The following is a 19,744-nucleotide window of genomic DNA, read 5'->3' as shown; positions in this document are numbered from 1 at the left end:
GATTATGAATTGTTAATTGTTAATTGCCAACAACATTACAACTGTCTGTAAAAAAAGTTGCAAAAAACACCGGTGTTTTAGCTATGCTTAAGCATTATCTGCCAAAACACATATTAAAGATTCTCTTTCAGACATTAGTCCACATATTACGTATTGTTGTAACATATGGTCTGGCACTAGACAAACCAATCTGAATCCATTTGTATTACACAAAAGAGAGCAGTCCGCCATATAACACATGCCAAACCACAGGACCACACAAATCCTCTTTTTAAGCGTTCTAAGTTGTTAAAACCTGATGACATTATTAGGGTTAACTTTCATACATTTGCTTATAAGGCATGAAATGGACTGTTACCAAATGCTTTTAATGACTACTTAATATGTAACAGTGATATTCATCATCACAATACCAGATTTTCAGGCAATGCACATTATAACAGGTATAATTCTACAATGGTGATGTTATCACTAGGGGCACGTACAATCAAAACATGGAATTCTCTCTCAGACGACCTTACAAATAAACCTTCTGCAAAATCATTCAGAAGAAACTTTATTCAAATAATTATTGCATCTTATTAATTGAACATGTTCATATTTTCTTATATATTTAGTTTACTTTTTCCTTTTCTTTACAGGGAGTCCTCTACTTTGTTTAGCCCATCTGAAGGTTTTTTAGAGGACTTTCTATCACATTGTATATATTCACGTGATAAAACAAATAAATCAATCAATCAATGAATGTTAACCAAGTATCCCTTGAATTCATTTGTTTGTATTATTTGAGTATACATGTTAATAATCATGTCGAAAATCCGGTTAAATAGTTTGAATGATGGAAGAAAGGACGAAAATGGCTACTAAGCAATTACCTGGATCTATAGACCAAGACTTATGGGCAGAGTAGTTATGAATTTTCGTAACCGCATTTCTAGTTATGGATGGATCCTGTATTTTCTGTAAAACTCATTCGCAACGGACCACGCAGTGAACCGGAGTTTATTTTTTGCTGTGCTAGGCGAACTGGTGAGTAATAATTTCACGTTTTGTTTTTGTTTTTTGTTACCGCCAAACTCCAACAACGGCAACAACGAATCAGACCATTAAACTTGAAGGCACAAATAAAAGAAAAGTTTTGGTGATTCAAACCATTTAAATGTACCTTTATAACTGAAAACTCAGCCGTGATCATAGGATGCACTTATGTTGAATGAAAAAAATCAAGTACTGAAATATTGTGTCACTTTTGTCTGGTACGTATCCATTTTCAAGTGTACTTAAAGGGGGAGTGAAGGAGAAGGGGACACTGCGAGCGCCATTGCGCAAAGCCTTTATCGGATGGGGTCCAGGGCCTGCCATAGGGGTACAGATGGGTTCCAATGTCGAAGACCCGGTGGGGGGGAGGGGGCATGTGGCTGAATCACAACTAGAAATGTTCAAGTTTGCTTCTGTTTGGTCCCTGAATTGACATGTCAGTCATAGATATATGGTAACGAGGGTCACATCTGACAAGTGATTGGACTTTAATTTAGAAAGACTTATCTAATTTAACATCCGGGAGCATCGAGAAACATTATACTTATCATCAAATGTGATACAGTGATGCATTGATATGCCTATATAGCATATATTTTTAAGAAATTATTATTTGGTTAGGCTATTTACTAAAAGTGACAACCGTTTCATTATCTAAACGGAGCGCCACAATCAATTGGCGGGTAGCGTAGCAAGACAATGATTACCAAAAATGTCTCCCATTTTGCAAGAAATGGCAATTCCAAGGCATTGTAAAAATTGTTCACTTCCAAAAAGAAAAAAAATGTTGGGGGGGGGTTGGAGTGGGGTTGGCAATGGGATGAGTGGGTAGGCCGCGTATGGGACGGTGCCTCAATAGTTTTAGTTAAAACATTGTGGCACCGATAAAGAGGCTTACGATGGGCTGATAGGCCTACATGAAACATATACATGTAATAAATATATATATTAACGGTTGCTTCACATCAGACTGCTATACACTATTCCACGCAGGTTAAATCTTAGCAGCTCCCTATACGTTTATTGTTATTCTAACAAAACTCCTGAAAACCAAAACAAACGCACGGTCATCGCATTCGCGATCGTACTTAAGAGTAATGAGTCGTTAACATTAACTATGTGTACTTTTTTATCTCCATTCCTGCAATACGTGCCGAAAATCTTGAGGTTGCACAATACTGACTAATGAAACCAAAAGACTGGTATGAAACTTTAGCTAAAACTAAATGAAATACTGTCCAGGTGTTCACATTGTCTTTCATTTTTATTTAGGAAGTGGAAATCTCAGCAAGGGGCAGCTGTCCCGCTCCCCACAGGCTACGGTCCTGTACTTGGCATCAGTTAACTTAATCAAAAATAGAAAAAATTGTGAACATAATTATGTAAATAACTACTAAAGTGAAGGACTTAAGGTAGTATGAGTAACATGGTTATAACAACAACATGACTACCAGCCTAGCACCCAGGCTTAGCACCATATAGGCAGCTGTCTCAAAACTCCTATATGATTGGCATTGGTAACCAAACTGAATGCACAATATAATTTTGTATAGTGTTATAGTGCATGTACGAGCAACATACAACATACTATAAATTTAAAAAAAAAAATCATGTAGTGTAAAGGAGTTAGCGCTCCTCTCCCGCTCGGTGTCCTGTTCATGTTTTGTTTCTTTTTCCCGCCTTTTTTTCCTGCTTCCATCTGTAACAAACAGTATCGATATGTAACGCACTCTTCGTCAATACTACTATCAAAGTCATTTTTATAATTCAGAATCCAAATTTTTACTCCTCCCGAAGGTGTTTCACGGAGTGCATGCAGCTAGAACCGGTCGATTCCCATATACACATCAGCGAGAGAGAGAGCGAGAGGGGGGGGGGGGGAGAGTGAGGGGACTATACGTAACCAAAGAGCGAAAATTCCAGATAAGTGTATCTCTCTCCACGAAAATGTATAGTCGATACAAATGGATAAAAAGAGAAGACTAGAAATCCGTGCAGCACCACCTGTTTGTATTTTGTGGAACACCACAATTATAGTCATAATAATTAATAACTATAGGCCATGCAGATTCACCATCTATGGATCAGTGGTGGGCACGAAATTAATCTTGCGGACTACCATGAAGTTTTAACTTATCTGCTCCAAGATGCCAATCCACGGTTTCAAACTTGTCAAATTCGTGCCCAACGGTATCTGGGGTGGAGTGCAGGGATAATTTTGTCTCTAAAAAGTGACTCTGACTTCGTCCTCGTCTATCTGAATACTCATTCACTGCAATAAGGCACGGTACATCAGGGGCGTCAAACAATTGGGGGCAGGGGGGCGGGGACACGTCTACCATTTTTTGAAGGGTGGGGTCACAATATCAAATGTCTCTCCCCCCGGGATTAGTAACGGAATCGTGTAGGCGCAAGACCTTTCAGGCTCACAATGACTCGTGTTTCTCCTAAAGGGAGCTCAAACATTGTGCTATGAGATTAGTAGTTAGTAATGTTTTATTCTCATCTGCTCAACCGCTCGAACCCCCCCCCCCCCTCCCCAATGAAAAATTAAACTACTCAGCTCGGCTGAAGTAAGAATGACGGTTTTCTTTTATACCGTAAATTAATGAGGAACTGTGCCATGCATACACCGCTGAGATTATCTGCTAAGCCAGCAGATATTGAAAGCCCGCAGCATTCGCTAATCTCCTTTCCAGTATATTCGTTTTTCTTTCCATATATTTATAATTTGTTTCGTTTCACGCACAAGCAAAATAACACTATATGTAAATTATAATGTGCATTTAGATTGATGAGCAATGCCACTCATGATAGGTTGCAAGTGTTTTGGAGATAATTATATGTTTCATAGGAGTTTTGAGACTCTTTAAGGAAAGTGACCCAAGAAAGAACCTGGTCACGAAATAAACCAAACAACCAAACGACTGATCCGCTCTCAAGCCCAGTCCCCTTGTATCGAGATTGTGACTGTGTGATCATAGTCAGGTGTGTTTTACGATTCCCTTTCAAGGGGAACATAATGCTACATATTATCTTAGCCAAAAGGTCGCTCATTACGTATATATGCAGGATTGAGGATGCGATGACCGTGCGTTTGTTTTGGGTTTCATGAATTTGTTTTGAATAACATTAAACGCAGAGAGCTCCTAAGATTTAACCTGAGTGAACAGTGTAGCAGTCTAATGTAAAACTACGGTTAATAAATATATTAATTACGTCAATATGTTTATAGGAGGCCTATCAGTTTCATTGTTTGCCTCTACATCAGTGCTCACATGTTTTAACTAAAAACATTGACACGCAGTCCCCTACACGGCCCAACCCACTCAGTTCATCCCCCCCCCCCCCGTAGGTCCCTTGTTGTTATGTGAAACAAATAATAATACAAACCTCACAATTAATTTCACCTAAATGCCCTATATGGATTCCCTCAGCATATATAGGCTACGGCTACCATCAGAATGCACTGACTTGCTTTTATATCTTCAATTACCTGTGTAAAACAATGGATCATGCAGAGTCTATAAAGTAATGTAAAGTCCTATTTTTCTAAAAAGGGATTCTACCTAATTTTTTTCTTCTTCTAATTTACCTTTTTTTTTAGGGGGGGGGGGGTGTAAACTTCTAAAACTTGAGATCTCAATATAAGTACTTAGGCCTAGATGTTACTTTACAAGGCCTGGGAAGTGCCATTTCCGGCAATTTTTAAAGGGGCTATACAATGAATCCAGCCAAGCAATTAATGTCAGGCGCCCTCTATTTTTCTCCAACTTCTGATTCTGTCCGATTAGGGGTTGTACCATTGTGTGTGGGGGGGGGGGGGAAGCTCAGGCAGTGAAAAGAACTGTTTCACCTCAATCATAGTAGAATGACTGTGGAATGCTGTATAGACCTAGATGTTTATGTTATTGGAGAATGCCAAGGGAGTTGTTAAATGTTCTACTTGGAATGACCTGTTACAATTTGTAGTGTCAGACATGGGGGTAATTTTTACACACATTGAAGGTTCACCTCTGCACTGTGGGCAAACAAATTCTTAAATTTTTGGGTCGGCCAAGTGCATGATGTGATGCTGATTTATATTTTCAGGTATTTTCACTGATGTAATGCATAGTGGTAATTCAATATGACATAATGGGTGTAATATTCTTCACTTTGGAGGGACATATTTTGTCGGGAAATGCGTTCCCCTCCAAAGATCAACAATTTCGCTTTTGACAAAAGTGTGACACAGTAGCAGATTTTTCAGATAACGGTATGGGGGGGGGGGGGGGTTGGTGGGGATGGGACAGGCCCATATTAGCTACAAAATGGAAAAATTTAGAAAAACAAAAAGGTGAAAAAGAAACAAAGGAGATCTGACAAGTGGTTCAAAATTTTACTTTTTTATTTCAAATTGATGATTCAGGGGCCAAGGCTGGGGTGCTTACCAAGTACCCCCGGCAACCAGTCCGGCACTAATAATTGGTACAATTTTCCTACCATATTTTGTCAGTGTATAGCTACTGCAGGAACAGTGTAATGAGATTGACTGGCCAGATCTGACTGAAACTATCTTTCTATTGTGAAACCTTGCGATGGATCCATTGTGGGAGAGGGAACTGGGTTTAATGCCTCCCCTAATCCCCTTATTTATCCGATTTTGTGAACATTTTACAATAACGACGAGGCTGATGTTAGGATGTGATTGAATTAACAACTTGCCATACATTTTTGGAGGCATATGTTGAAACAATATCCATAAATCATATTTTATTTTGGAGAAGTGATCTTATAATTTAGTGAACTTTTAAGAATGTATATATATGGCAACACCAATGTGAGTCTTTGTGAGCGAATTCATCACATCAGCCATACAGAAAATAACTCCCTTCTATTATATATGACAATTTTATAGAGTGGACATCATTTTACAAAAACATTTCATTTTATATAGTCTAATTTTAGAGTATTCCTGTACATAGCATGCCTCTGGAGTATTCATTAAAACAGTGTCACAGCAGAGACCTTAATTGTATACAAAAACAACCGGTACTCATGGCTCATAAGTAACTACTGTTCATGTCCTGATACACATGTTAGGAATACAAAGTAGTTATTACTGATTCACGGTTGTGGGAGAGTAGTTGCTGTATCTAATCATTGAGTGTGAGTTCTTTAATACGTGATTGTAATATGAAGTCGTATCTAGTAACTTTTTGCTATAAGTAGGTCTACTGATATACCCGAACATGGCCTTTCTTTGTTATCTTCATGACGAATTGGAGTCATTTAAAGAGAGGTGTAACTGTAATCTGGAGGTACTGTACCTATTATTGGCAAAAAAAATCGCCACGCTACGTGCCCACAGATGGTGGCGCTCTCGTTTAGTGTCATGCAGAGCCGTATATAGAGAGAGTTTGGCCAACCGTGTAACCGATTTGGATTGGTCGAGAGGGAAAACGCCCACACAGGGTGGTAAAATAGGTCCACTTGAAAACTTTATAGCAGACGACACGCATACTCACAGTGTATAGACTATCGTTTTGTACACGAAAAAAGTACGAAATTATGAAAGAAATGGTGCTGGGGATGCTGCAATCGGTCAGAACATGGATATTGTTGTTTGATTATCCGACTGACCATAAAAGAAGAGGAATTTTTTGGAAGTAGAAAGAACAAGATGGAGATCTAATGAAAAAAAGTCTGTGTAGCCTAGGCCCATACTACTAGCCATAGGCCCTAGTGTAATACGAGTAATGTACAAGCAATGCGAGAATTTTACGTTCAAACTGGTTTCTGTAATTACATGCATGGCTATTCTCTCTCGTTTTACGATCCACAAATTCGATTTCATTATGCCAGCTCTCCTAATCATAGGCATGGCAGTTTCAGTCGCACATATAGTTATCCTAATTCCTAGTTATTGTATGCCTAGGCTATGCCTAGCCTAAAAAAGTATCACTTTTAGTTCTATGTAAAAGGGTGGGCTAGCCTCTAGGCATCACGTAAAGCCCTAATCCTTAGTTAAGCCCGAAGCATAAGTTAAGCCTGGGCTTAGTTAGACCTGGACCATTCTTTCTATTACTACAACTGTTATAGCACATTACATAATATGGCACAGTATAAGGCCCAATTAAACTAGGTCTAAGGAAAACAAAGTAGCCTAGGCCTAAACTAGTTAGGCTAGGTCTATACTCATTGGCAACTTGTGGGTTGTGTACACATACAAGCCTAATTATATAGACCCTTTTAGTATGTCATAAACAAGTGCCCAAATGGTTAAATGATCTTGGTTTGTGTTAATTGTCAGCATTGGCCTAGCCTTTTTAGGCTAACATGAATTCAGCCTAATTTTTTCTTCTTCAAAAGTATAGCCTAGGCCTTGGTTTAATTTGGATGCAGTCAACTATCATTTATCAAAGTTGCATCAGTACCTCCTTATTCCCTTAATTGACACCCACATTGACGATTGAAGTTAAAAAAAACCTTTTTAAATTATCTTTAGACAGTAAATTTTAACTCCCTGAACTTCAGGACTTTTTTTACAAATCAAAGGTGACATGTGCTCTGAAGAAAAACTCCTAACATAAAAAGCCACAGTTAGCAGACTGTGATAATGACAAACCTGGTGAGTGACTTCTAGACTGAAATCCAGTTCCTGCAACCACAGCAATAAAGTCTTTGTTTTAATCAATGCACTTGTGTGTTTGAAACTTTCAAATGGACACTCAATGGCAGTTGGTTAAGATATAAGGTTTTACCTTCATCATGGAGAGTCGAAGGGAATCTGCCTCATCATCTGAATAATGGACTCAAGGATAGCAACAAATCATGATTGGATAATGATTTTGAGCAAGTAAATATCTGGCAATTTGAAAGTTTGTATTATTTTTTTACATATTATTTAAGCTGTTTAGCTCACACACAAGCAAATGATCAAGTGACAACAACCGATGCAGTATATTTAAAGGTATTGAAGACTTGCCCTAAACTGCATGCCGCGCTCTGAAAAAGTTTACTTTCCGTTGCTTGCAAGTGAAGTTTTTTGTTTGTGTCGCTGCAAAATGCAGACAGTAATGAAACCCGATACCTTGTTATCTTTTATCTAGACCTGAGATGTCCACGCTGCTATGTGCACTGTGTTGTGGGTATTGACTGTGATGTTTGTATTGACTGTACACTAATGTCTATTTACAGATGGTAGCAAGCTGTATGTGTATTTTCTGGGATCAATGGTGGTGTCTAATACTTCTGTTACACCGCATTCGAATCTAGGTCAGATAACCGGCATGAGACGTTTCTTTGTGCAGGAGTCTCCACACCCTTTAAGGAGAAGTATTTATATCCCATTAATAGAGAAAGAATTATGTTTCAATTGGTAGCATGCAACTTAAAATTTTGCAAACATTAGATACAATCAAACAATAACAAGGTTCATTTACAAGGTAATCTACTGCCCTTTATTTCACATTAGTCTGTCACATCAGAAGGTCACAGCTTTCAATAATTATACAAACAAATTCCCTTGATGGGTGCTTTGTTAGATTCCTGCAATTTTCAAGTTTATCAATGTAATAAGTTCTGAATGTGGCAATGTGGAGAAGCTTTGGGATAATCTGTGGATAAGACTGCCAGACTATCAACAAGATTCCACATCCATGCAACTCCAACTGCTTCCTTCACCTCCTTGCAGATGTACCACATGTCCAAAAAAAAGTCAGCATTGGTTAATGTAATTAAAATCTGGCTTCCTCCTGAGCTGGCAAATACACATGAATTGTCAAGTACAGAGGTCAGTGTAAAACCACTGAAAGATCTTCTCAGCTTTCAAGAAAACAAAGACTTCAAGCCAAATTGATAGAGGCCACACTGATACCATTCCACTCTCATAAGACGAAGGTATCACACACACTTCATTTTGCTTCTGCGATGCAGTGCCTGGTAGACTGTGAGGGTCACCCAATGGATGTTTTAACAACTGCCTGGTTTATAGAGCTCTGCAACAGATAATTCATCCTGATGTCTAGTCGTCATCCTGTCATGGCCTTGAGCAAGTTGAACCCACTTCAACACAAAGCAGCTATTGAATTCTTGTCTAGGTACTGTCAAATCCACATCACCATCATTGCTGGTTCCAGCTACGCCAACCATAATAAAAGAGTACAATGAGGGTTTTTTAATTCACCCAACAGAGCTTGCATTCCAGTACCTTTGGGCAGCTGAAAAGATATTCAGAAATTGTTATATGAGTGTGTTTGTATGCATGCATATGTGTGATTTTCTTGCTTTACAGAACAGCTCCATTTTGATAAGCTATGTAACGTGGAAACCTGCCAATCATATGTTTGAAATAGGACAGGCTGAAACGATTCTTAAATGGAAAGCTTAACGACTTCTTGCATTTTTATACATCACTGTTCAGGTAAGGCCAGTAAGGGCAGTATGAAGAATAAGTAACAATTAATAATTATCATTATGGCCATTTGCTGTCTGCATAATAACAAACTGAATGATGTCATCAGCCCTGTGCTCAGTTGACAACACTGACAAGCAGGCACACTATGTCAGTGTGATCCATGAAACCTTATTAAGGACATGACCATATAGTATATATGTTAATGGAAAATAAATAAGCTACAACATACACCAGTATTCAGTTGTTGCAGGTTTTTTTCTTCTCGACAGACCCATTCAATCTGTTACACCTACTATAGCCTAGTACTACATTCCTGAGAAATTAACACCACAATATCAGTCTTAGGTTTGCCCACAGACTCCCAACTATTGCTAACTCCTACACTCAAGTATATAGTTTAGTTTAGTAGAAAAAAAGACCAGGAGAGACACTCAAGTCCCCATTAAGGACCCTAAGGCTATATGAGAGGAATAAAACCGAGGACATCAAATGTCATACCCAATTACAATGCTTAATGTACTCATCCAAAGTATTCTTAAACCCATTCACACTACTTGCAATTCAACCTTCTCAGGCAAACCATTCCATCCATTCACAACCCTTGTATAAGTTGTATTAGACTTTAGAGAAAAAGTTATGCCGAATATTAATCCTACTATGTAACTTCTGGAGTTTAATACAATCTCTGGTACAACTACTTTTGGCAAACCTGAAAAGATCAGTGAAGCATAAATTGTCATTTTATGTGTAGGCCTACTTTATTTAATTGAAGGATCTATTAATGTAGGCCTGATGCTATAGTTGTGCGTCTGTAATCTAGCCTAGCCAGGACTCTTTTCGTTTGTATGACTAAAGTAGGACTAGTAGTATGAGGCGTAAAATAAAACAAGTGTAATGACAGGTTTTCAGCTAGTTTTCTATGCATTTCAGGTGTGAAGATAACGTAAATGTGATTAACTAACGCATACTCTAATTCATTACCTGATATCCATTTTGTTCCTCGTATGCCTGTCAAAATCTGACATTCTGAGTCGCTTCGTTTGTTCGCAACGAGCACAGTGTGCAAAGCTGCTATATATTGTGTGTGGTGTTTTTCGTGTTTCGCGAAACTGGTAACGACAACTGGACCTATTTTGATGCCCATGGTTTGCGTGTGACGTCACAAATCGCCAGTTGGCCAAACTCTCTCTATATACGGCTCTGGTGTCATGATAGTCTCTTTAGGGAAATGGCAGTCTAAAACTTTCTGAAAATGGCCCAGCTGGCATAAACACACATCAAAACATCATTATGTAACATTTGGGAGATACATAATGTTGCTCGATGTTCCATATATGCTCCCTAGAGGTTCTACCTAGGCTACTGCCCCGAAGTATCTTTATTTTATAGTTTTTTATGTTTCCGATAAAGTGAATTTACCCGGATACCCAACAGTTCTTTTTAATTACACTTTTGATACCATATGTGTGCATGCGTGTTGTAGACTTTCTGTATAACAATGTGATTTCATTATTGTGTGCAAACTTTAAGATTGTTTCCGTTTTTGGCTAAGTCTCAGTTTTATTGATCTTGGTAAAGGCCCAAAGTCTTTCTTAATTTACGTCTAATCACTTGTCACATGTGATATTAGAAACATGTTTACTGATATATCAATTCAGGGACCGAACAGAAGCAACTTAAAGATTTCTAGATGTGAGTCCGCACCTGGGACCCCATCGGAGCTTTGCCTCTGGGCAATCTGGGGCCCCAAGGAGGGCCAATGGAACCGACCCGGCTCGGCATCAAGGCGCTCATTTCAGTTTTATCAATGCTCAGTCATTTAGACCCCCCCCCCCCGCGCCTCGATTGCTCCTACAGTACAGCAAACAATTGTGTGCATATTTAATTATTATTTTCATTAATACAGGTACCCTTGGTTTATGCTGAGGTCACATATTTCGTAATGAAAATATCTGGTTTGAGCTTTCACATAAGAATTTATAAATGAAGTATAGCGTTAACAATTCCACCGTAGCAATAGCAATATTGCTGCATTTTACGGCTGGTATTTACCTACTGTACAAAGAAGGTACTTCGTTATGCCTGGACATGCGTAACTGTTACACATGTACCTTCTTGAACTAGTTGCATCACTACCCCACACTCACAATTATTGACAGTCGCCAAAAAAAAAGGCTTGAATGATGATTTTGTATGCGCCTGTGATTTGTTTATAATATATATGTTAATCATTTATATTTCGACGCAATGTCACACGAAAACTTGTAACACTGTTCTGTTGTTGGGATGATATATTGCACCTCTTGGTGAGTCAGTGTACATCAGTAGGCTGTACAATAAGTGTACCACGATGACAATAATGGGGTTGGGCTGGTCTGGGGTTCAAATGTAATGTGAGAGTGTGTGTGTGTCATTACCATGTGGAACGAGACACATAGTGTGTTTCTTGATTATGTGACATGTTCTGAAAAGTAACCCGACCCAATTTTAACGTTTAACCTGATTTGGATCCGCACCTGTATATTTCCTTTGTCGGCAGAGAACTGTCTCAAGAGATTGGAGCAATTGCAACGGGTAATATACAGCTTTAAGAACACGTTTATGCTATATTTGGCATATCTTAGTCCGATCCGAATTGCTAACGTAATCCGTTAATGTCAAATTTCATATTGATTTTGTTTTTTAATATATTTTTTAGAACAGAGCATCGATGTATGCCATTCAACATCATGTGCACTCGAATAACATGATGGTTAACAAGTTAAAAGTCTATGTTTTCGTATTTAAAAAATATATAGTTCGTGTGCTATACTGTAGGCATAGTTACGCCATTTTTATTAATAGACTCTATAATGTTTAAAGTATCATTTCTAGAAAATAGAGAGAGAAAAAAGAAAGAATATAAGTGGTATCGAAATACAACCTGTATTTATCACAGTGGCTTTTAATTAACTGTCTGTAAAATCTTCGAATTAATTGAGATCCAAGGGCTTGCTATCCGTCAGTAAATATGATGATATGAGAGGGAGCACCCCTCCCTTATAAAATCATTGATTCGTCTCTGTTCCTTCCATAAGGATTTAAGCCCATACCTAAATCAGTTGGGAAAGTTTGATTTAAGCTCCCCCCACCCCCTCCTCCTCGCCTTTGAAATACTACGCACATCAATAACTGTAACCAGCGACGTAGCCAGGAATTTGAAAGGGGAGCACATTTTTCGATTGATATGGGGGAGGTTTCTAAAGGGAGATTTTTTGAACAATTGAAGGTCCTTAGGTGCGATCTGGTGCAATGTTTTGCCAGTTCCATCATTATTATATGATATCCTATTATCAGCAGATTTTGTTTCCTGTCTGAATTCTTTCATATATACCTAAAATCAGAACGACAAACATAGTGCTCTTTTACAATTTTTCCAGTAGGGTGTTTCTTTCTTATTGTCCAATGTTTGGACTTTAATGTATATGACAATCTTAACTGATGGACAATATAGGGTATCTGATTCAGAAACTGCAACGTCTGCAGAACAGCGCAGCCAGGCTTGTTGTAGACTGCTATGACTTCAACACACCATCGTTGAGTATCCTCCATTCTTTGCACCGGTTGCCTGTTGAATTCAGAGTAAGTTCATATTAAGTTCAAAGTACTGCTCCTGGTGTATAAGTGCATTCATTGAATGGCACCCGCCTATTTGTCAGACGATCTGTCCTTCCAGGTCAATAATCGTTATACCTTGCGTTCTAGCAATACACTCACTCTCACTGTTCCCAGAACTAAACTGAAAACCTATGGCGACCGTGCCTTTCAATCAGCCGGGCCCAAGCTCTGGAATGGTCTGCCAATATCTCTGCGGAGTTCTCCCACTCTCAGTCAGTTCAAGTCTTGTTTGAAGACTCATTTTTCAAGTTGGCGTTCTATTAGGGTTGTACAGCGCTATTGCATACTTCGTAGATTTTAGCGCTTTATAAGTTCATTTATTATTATTATTATAAACTTTCATATTTTGTAAGACAGCCAGATGTGCAGTGGCCTAAAAACAAATATCGTTATCGCAGTGAATAACAGTTTAATAATTATTTATAGGAAGCGCGTATCACGTACGATTGCTAGCTTAGCTTCATAACATGCTGTTCGTGTAACAACTTAGGACAAATCATAGAAAGGTGGAGAACGAACGTTGTCAAAGTCGTTGTGCATACGGTTCGTGACACTCCATCGAGTGCGGCTAGGTAGGCAATATGCATTTTATTACGCAGCGGCCAACTGTGGGCTTGTAATAGGCTATATGCTAAATTTAGCTAATTGCATCTGCCAAACTAAGTAAGTAGCTGAATCAGTAGGTTTAAATGCTACTATGATTATAATCGAGTTAACGGAGCTGACGAGTATTCAAGATCAAAAGAGCACTGACAAAATCCCATGCTAAAAAACAACAGTTTTTAATATTTGTTTTCGACACTGAAGGGGGGGGGGGGAGCAGTCGCTCTCCTGGCTACGTCCCTGACTGTAACCGTAACTTTATGGTATGTGAAAAGATACTGGAAATAAGAATGATATAAACAATTTAAAATGCTATACCTGTTTATTGTTCCGATGAGGGCGTTACATGATTGGAAAGTTTTGAAGCAGGAAATATGTACGGTATTCTACGTTTGCCACATGCTTTTAAGAAAACCCTCAAATAATACAACGAGGGGAAACAAAAAATGAATGGATATAGTTGAAATATGACACAAGTCTATAGCGGGGTGCATCATTCATCGCTCTCTCCACCTCTCTCTCCCCCTCCACTTTCTCTCTCTCTCTCTCTGCGCATCTCAAGCCCTGCAACATCTACTTTTAGAAATGCCACAAAAAAGTATGCCTTCACCGAGTTTGATTTAAAATGCTAATTAATTAACGAAAGATATGATAGAATGAGAGCATTTTAACACTGCTGACAAAAGCCTGCTGCCTGTCGACGCTAGTAATGTCATTGGCTACATCATACAATGGACATATATACATGTAGGGATCTCAATCAACCCCTCCCCGCCCGTTTAAACCATCATGCAAAGTTTACAGCAACAATTACTCGATACAAGGATACTTCAAACCAGTCGTAAAGTTACCAAAGAACGTTTCCGATGCAATAACATTAATCGGATTATCACCAAAGAGCATGAAGTCCCGGAAGTAATCTGTAACAGTTCCAACTTGAACTGAGGTAGCGCAAGGAGCGACGTCAATAGGCACCCAGGCTTGACAGAGATTAGGCGCATAGCGGCTCACCGCGCATTTCAATTTCTCTTCAGCTGCGCAGAACTTGTTTTTGCAAGGATCACAATTGCTGTACCCGAAATGCGGTTCCGGGATTCCGAAGTGCAAATCCTCTTTCACAAATGCGTCAAACTCGTGACGGATAACATCTGCTGGCGGAATACAGGGATGATTTTGTCTTTGAAAGGTAACGCTCATCCTTTCCTCACCTATCAGAATAGAAGCGCCTTCGTCATCCAGTGTAAGTTCATCAGCAGGAATGTATGGGTAGAGAACATTCGGTTTTGGAAAATCAACCCGACTTCGATCGTAGAATTTAGCGAGGGCCAGCGAGTATCTAGGCGGTCCATCCGGTTGGTCAGTCAATAAAGGAATGGTAACAGCGACTTCAATGCCGTAAAAGAGAGGGTTGTGAGGGTCGCTACCATCCTCAAAGTCAGAGAACGTCATGTACCCAAAGTCGATGTATATTGGGTGTTGGGTTTCGTTCATTAACTCTGGAAACACACGGAAGTTCGGTAAAAATAATCTGGGACCTGGAAAACAGTAACAAAATGAAGTTATAATGTATACTTATTAATATATGTGTACAATTTGGACCAAGTAAGATCCTCAGTAAGTACTTTGGAACATTTTAGGGGTTTAGAATGCTGTACAACCTGCAGTTTGGGCCATCTACGAATGACTTATGTTTGTATGGGTGAATGTATGTATGTATGTATGTATGTATGTATGTATGTATGTATGTATGTATGTATGTATGTATGTATGGGTGTATGTATGTATGTGTGTATGTATGTATGTATTAATAGAAAAGAGTGTCGGCATGGCATTGAAGTCAATACGACTTACTGATTTCTGCTGGATGTATCAGAAGTTTTGGAAAATCGGATTATTTTAATCCGTGTCGGATTTTTTTAATCCGATTCCGTTGCAATTTCAAAGGAATTGTTTTGGTTTATCTGGGACGGCAGACCGTTTCTGATGTTTAAACTGAATGGTGCCGTGGTCTTTAGGTTTAGTTCCCAGAAATGTTCTTTCCCTTTTCTAGATTGATCTTTTCAAAGAATCGTTTTGGTCAATGGCAATAACACACAAATTCTCAATCAAATGATTTTGGGAGATTGAAAAGATTTGCAACAGATTGGTTGATCTATTGTAACCCCCCCCCCTCCCCCTTCCCGGACCCTCATCTCGATATCAATTTCTTAAGCCATTTTACAATACATCAATAAACAAGGTTTTAAATAAAGATATGAAATGTAACAGTTGAGTTTGATATATACAGTGTATGCTTAACATGCTCGATCGTTAAAAAACATCAGTATAACCTATTAGCTTACTCCACAGAATTTACACCTTATCACCCCCTTCCCCCAACTCACCATGAATACTATAGCGAAAACTTCCACCATACGTTAAATTTGTTAATAATGCGATATATTTAAGAGCAGCCAATGTTTAGTGTAATCGAATAACGGCGTTACCTGTGGCTAAATTTAGCGACCCTCAAAATGTCACGGTTTGGTCAAAATGATGCGACGTTACAGCCAACGCAAAGCTTCACCTGTGACACACATTCATTTACAGAGGTATAGGGCAATTTATTACCGTCACATACATTTTCGTTTCCTTTGACTCTTATCATTGAGAACACTTACCCTGACAAACATCAGAATTCGATTCGTACCACTCGTCTAACCTATTCTGAATAGCATCTCTGCTGACAGGGATGTAGAAAGCCACTCCATCCCAGTAAACTCGCGCAACATCTTCCTCTATCAATGCTCCACTGTACTGCGTGACCACAAGAAGACACAATACACAGAATAAATAGTTTTCGTACTTCATGATAAAAAAGAGTTGAAACCGTGTTAGAGGAGAAAAGTAAACTAGTTTGCCAATCAGTTTGTAGTGAGAGTTTAAAAGAAAAGTTCATTAAGCAACTGCCCTGCCCTGCAACGTCACAATGACCTCGTATAAAATGCCGGTATTAAGAATATATAGAAATAGGATATTCGAATAATATCTTGTATGGTACGTGTGTATAAGATATTATATATCAACCAAATTGAAAGTAATTAGTGTACGTCTTTACATGTCAATGCCAGTCTTGTAACTAAATGTGCTGTTAACTTGTAAACATTGTTAACTTTACAAAACACAGATTATATGAGCCTTCGCTTTCATATGTTGATATAAAATGTCACATTAATTAATTAATTATATATATATATATATATATATATATATATATATATATATATATATATATATATATATATATATATATATATATATATATATATATATATTGCCATCTACATAAAACCTACCTGATAATTGTATATGTAAAAAAACATGAATTTTAGGACGAATATAGTTACCATCTTAACTTGATATATCGGAAACCCAATGTTTCCTTTGATATTCTGTTTTTTTTTTGGGGGGGGGGTGGGGAGGATTTTAGCCCCAAAAATTAATTCCTGGAATCAAACTCATACCCCTTATCATAAGAGGGACTTATTCCATTGTTAATGTAGATATAAAACAAAACAAAAGCGAGTGGATAGATTATATTTTAAGTAGGTTATGCAACACTAAGCACACGTCCGTGTCTTATTTAAATAGTGTTTAATAACTGTAGTGAATAAAACAGTTTATTTCTCGGTATAATTTCAAACATTGTGAAGTTTTCTTCTAGAACAAATATAAAGGTGAAACAAATGGGCAATCCATGGCATTAAAGGAGAAATAAACCCTAGTTTTTTGTTTTTTTTTTGCATCCATTCTTACGTTTTGACAGATGGTCTTTCTAGTAAAAGCAAAAGAAAAGCATAAAAATCCCTTCTTTGAGGTGAAATAAAATATCGATCAAAAAATATCTTTTGTCTTTATTGATCTGTAAAAATGCTTAAAAAGTGTGTGAAATTTGTTATTGGAACGAGTATCAGTAGAAATATAAATTTTGGGATCTTTTCAAGGATTTGATTTTTAACGTGTTTAAATTAGATTGCTTTCAACACGCATACCGTACTCAGTCCTAGCGATAGCGTTACTTACGTCCATCATTGCACTCCAATATACTGTCGAGCTATTATCTTCAAAATAGAAAATTGAAGCCTTTGGATTGGAATCGTATCTTTTCGAACCAGAATATTCAGAGGAAGAACTGAGATATCGAGAGGAGGAGTTTGTGCAAAGAATCAGTCCGCGACTGTTGTTAATGTTGTGTCGAATTCCAATGCTGATACGAATACCGGTTCCGCGAGCCACTGCGAAGAATGGTGTCTGTGTGCACTCTGTTCGCCATTGGAAAGCGACAAGGGGAGGGTATGCTGCTGTGGATTGTTCGCAGAAATAGCTTTGTTGAACGCAGGAGAATGTCTGACCAACAGACCTGAATTCTCCCAGATATTTTTGCAGCCAGTTCATTTAGAACTCTGTTTTGTAAATTTCTTGAGGTACAAGAAGAAGAATCCTTTTCCTACGGCTGCTGAGAACATAACGAATAGGTACTGTACACCTCAGTGAAAGTTCACTCTCATATTTTATTCCATCTGGAATAACGAAATATCTTTTACACTTTTCTGCTCCCTCTTCCCCTCTTCGGTTAACACAACCAAAGGCTTGGCATTCGGGCATTTTAACCGGTGAAATAAGCAAGCAAGATGCTCGAACATAGTGTGAATAGACTATAACTCGCATGCAAAGCTTCATTGTTTTGAAGTTACGATGAGGCTAGCCTACGTCACTTTTGAAGCGCCCTTAATACTCAAATTAACAAAATGGCCGTTGTTCAAATGGGTAAAAAAAAAAAAATTGGAAAATTCAGGGAAACTATATTTTGCTAAGTAATTTCATAAATCGTATCAGAAAAATATCCCCTACCGCATGTACACTCCAAAAACCTAGAGTTTATTTCTCCTTTAAAGACTCATCTGTTCCATGACGGAAGTTATTGTTGGGTTACTTCTGAATGCATCTGGTTGCTATCTTAAAATGTTGTCCCATTACTCTCTTCATAGCTTGTGGCTTAATGACCTTTCCATACTGATAAACAGGTAATGGCTATGAAAAAAAAAACAGTTTTGGGGTACTTTACCTTTGACCTTTGATATTTGACTTATGAAGTCACCAATCACGCAGGTACGAGTTTTCATGGTCAGACACCTACCTACACAGTTCGAATGTGATCGGACTTCTAGGAATGTAGGAGGAGTTCGCAACCGTGACCTTTTCGCACAAGTTAGCCCCCCCCCCCAAAAAAAAAGGAAAAAAAAAGAAGAAAACCCAAACCCACAATTATATAAACTTTTCGTATTTTGTGAAGGATCTCAACATACTTTTATTTACTGACCATCAGTCATGGTCAGTTATGCGTCCTAGACGTCTAATTATGATCACGTGACGTAAATGTTTCGTCAGCATTATCTCCTGCTACAAGGCATCTTTGGTGTCATTGTTTAACGCAATAATTGATACATAAGTGGAATCGGGAACGACAGTTTCTGAGTATAGTTCATGCAGTTTTTCGTAAGAAATTATCATTTTAATGTTCACTTTGTAAATCTCATGAATATGCGAAGACAGAGAAAAAGAAGTTCATTTTTATGAGGGTAGGATTGGTACCAATTGCAATTGATATAATATATTGTGTTTAGAATATATTTATATAACATTTAACATGTCAATAAATTTAAATTAACATTTGTTCAATGTTTACTTCATGTTTACTTCATTATAAAACGTTACTTTCTTTATATTATCTGGCATTCGAGTTTGTCGTACGCCATGATTGTTTCGATTATCAAGAATCATTGTTGACGCGTATTTGCATACAGACGACTACTGAAGTCTGGATACAGTTTAACTTGATATACATTTTAATATAATGTTCCGTTTGTTGTTGTTAAATATTCTCTTTACTTACTTATTATACAATGTAAACGTGTTTACTTATTCATTTTCATTGTCTGATCAAAATAGGTGGAAATATGAACAAATACACAAACAATTTTGTTGCATTTGTATTGTTTCTGGCAT

General features: G+C 38.0%; 1 protein-coding gene across 1 annotated transcript in view; it reads right to left on the bottom strand.

Annotated features, from left to right (window-relative positions):
• The window catches only part of LOC139965400 (uncharacterized), a 310,151-nt gene extending 293,468 nt beyond the window's left edge, over positions 1-16,683 (bottom strand). Inside the window, exons 1-2 of the mRNA XM_071967729.1 lie at positions 16,360-16,683; positions 14,018-15,234 (exon numbers count right to left, since the gene is read on the bottom strand). Of these exons, the coding sequence (XP_071823830.1) occupies positions 14,510-15,234; positions 16,360-16,549 (915 nt within the window). The 5' untranslated portion in view covers positions 16,550-16,683 and the 3' untranslated portion in view covers positions 14,018-14,509. The remainder of the gene's footprint in view (positions 1-14,017; positions 15,235-16,359) is intronic.
• Between the last annotated feature and the right edge of the window lie 3,061 nt (positions 16,684-19,744).

This window comes from Apostichopus japonicus, chromosome 3 (assembly GCF_037975245.1).
Source record: "Apostichopus japonicus isolate 1M-3 chromosome 3, ASM3797524v1, whole genome shotgun sequence".
In the NCBI taxonomy this organism is placed as follows: Eukaryota; Metazoa; Echinodermata; class Holothuroidea; order Aspidochirotida; family Stichopodidae; genus Apostichopus; species Apostichopus japonicus.
Note: the sequence above shows the minus strand (reverse complement) of the source record. Positions and strands in the feature narration are given on the sequence as shown.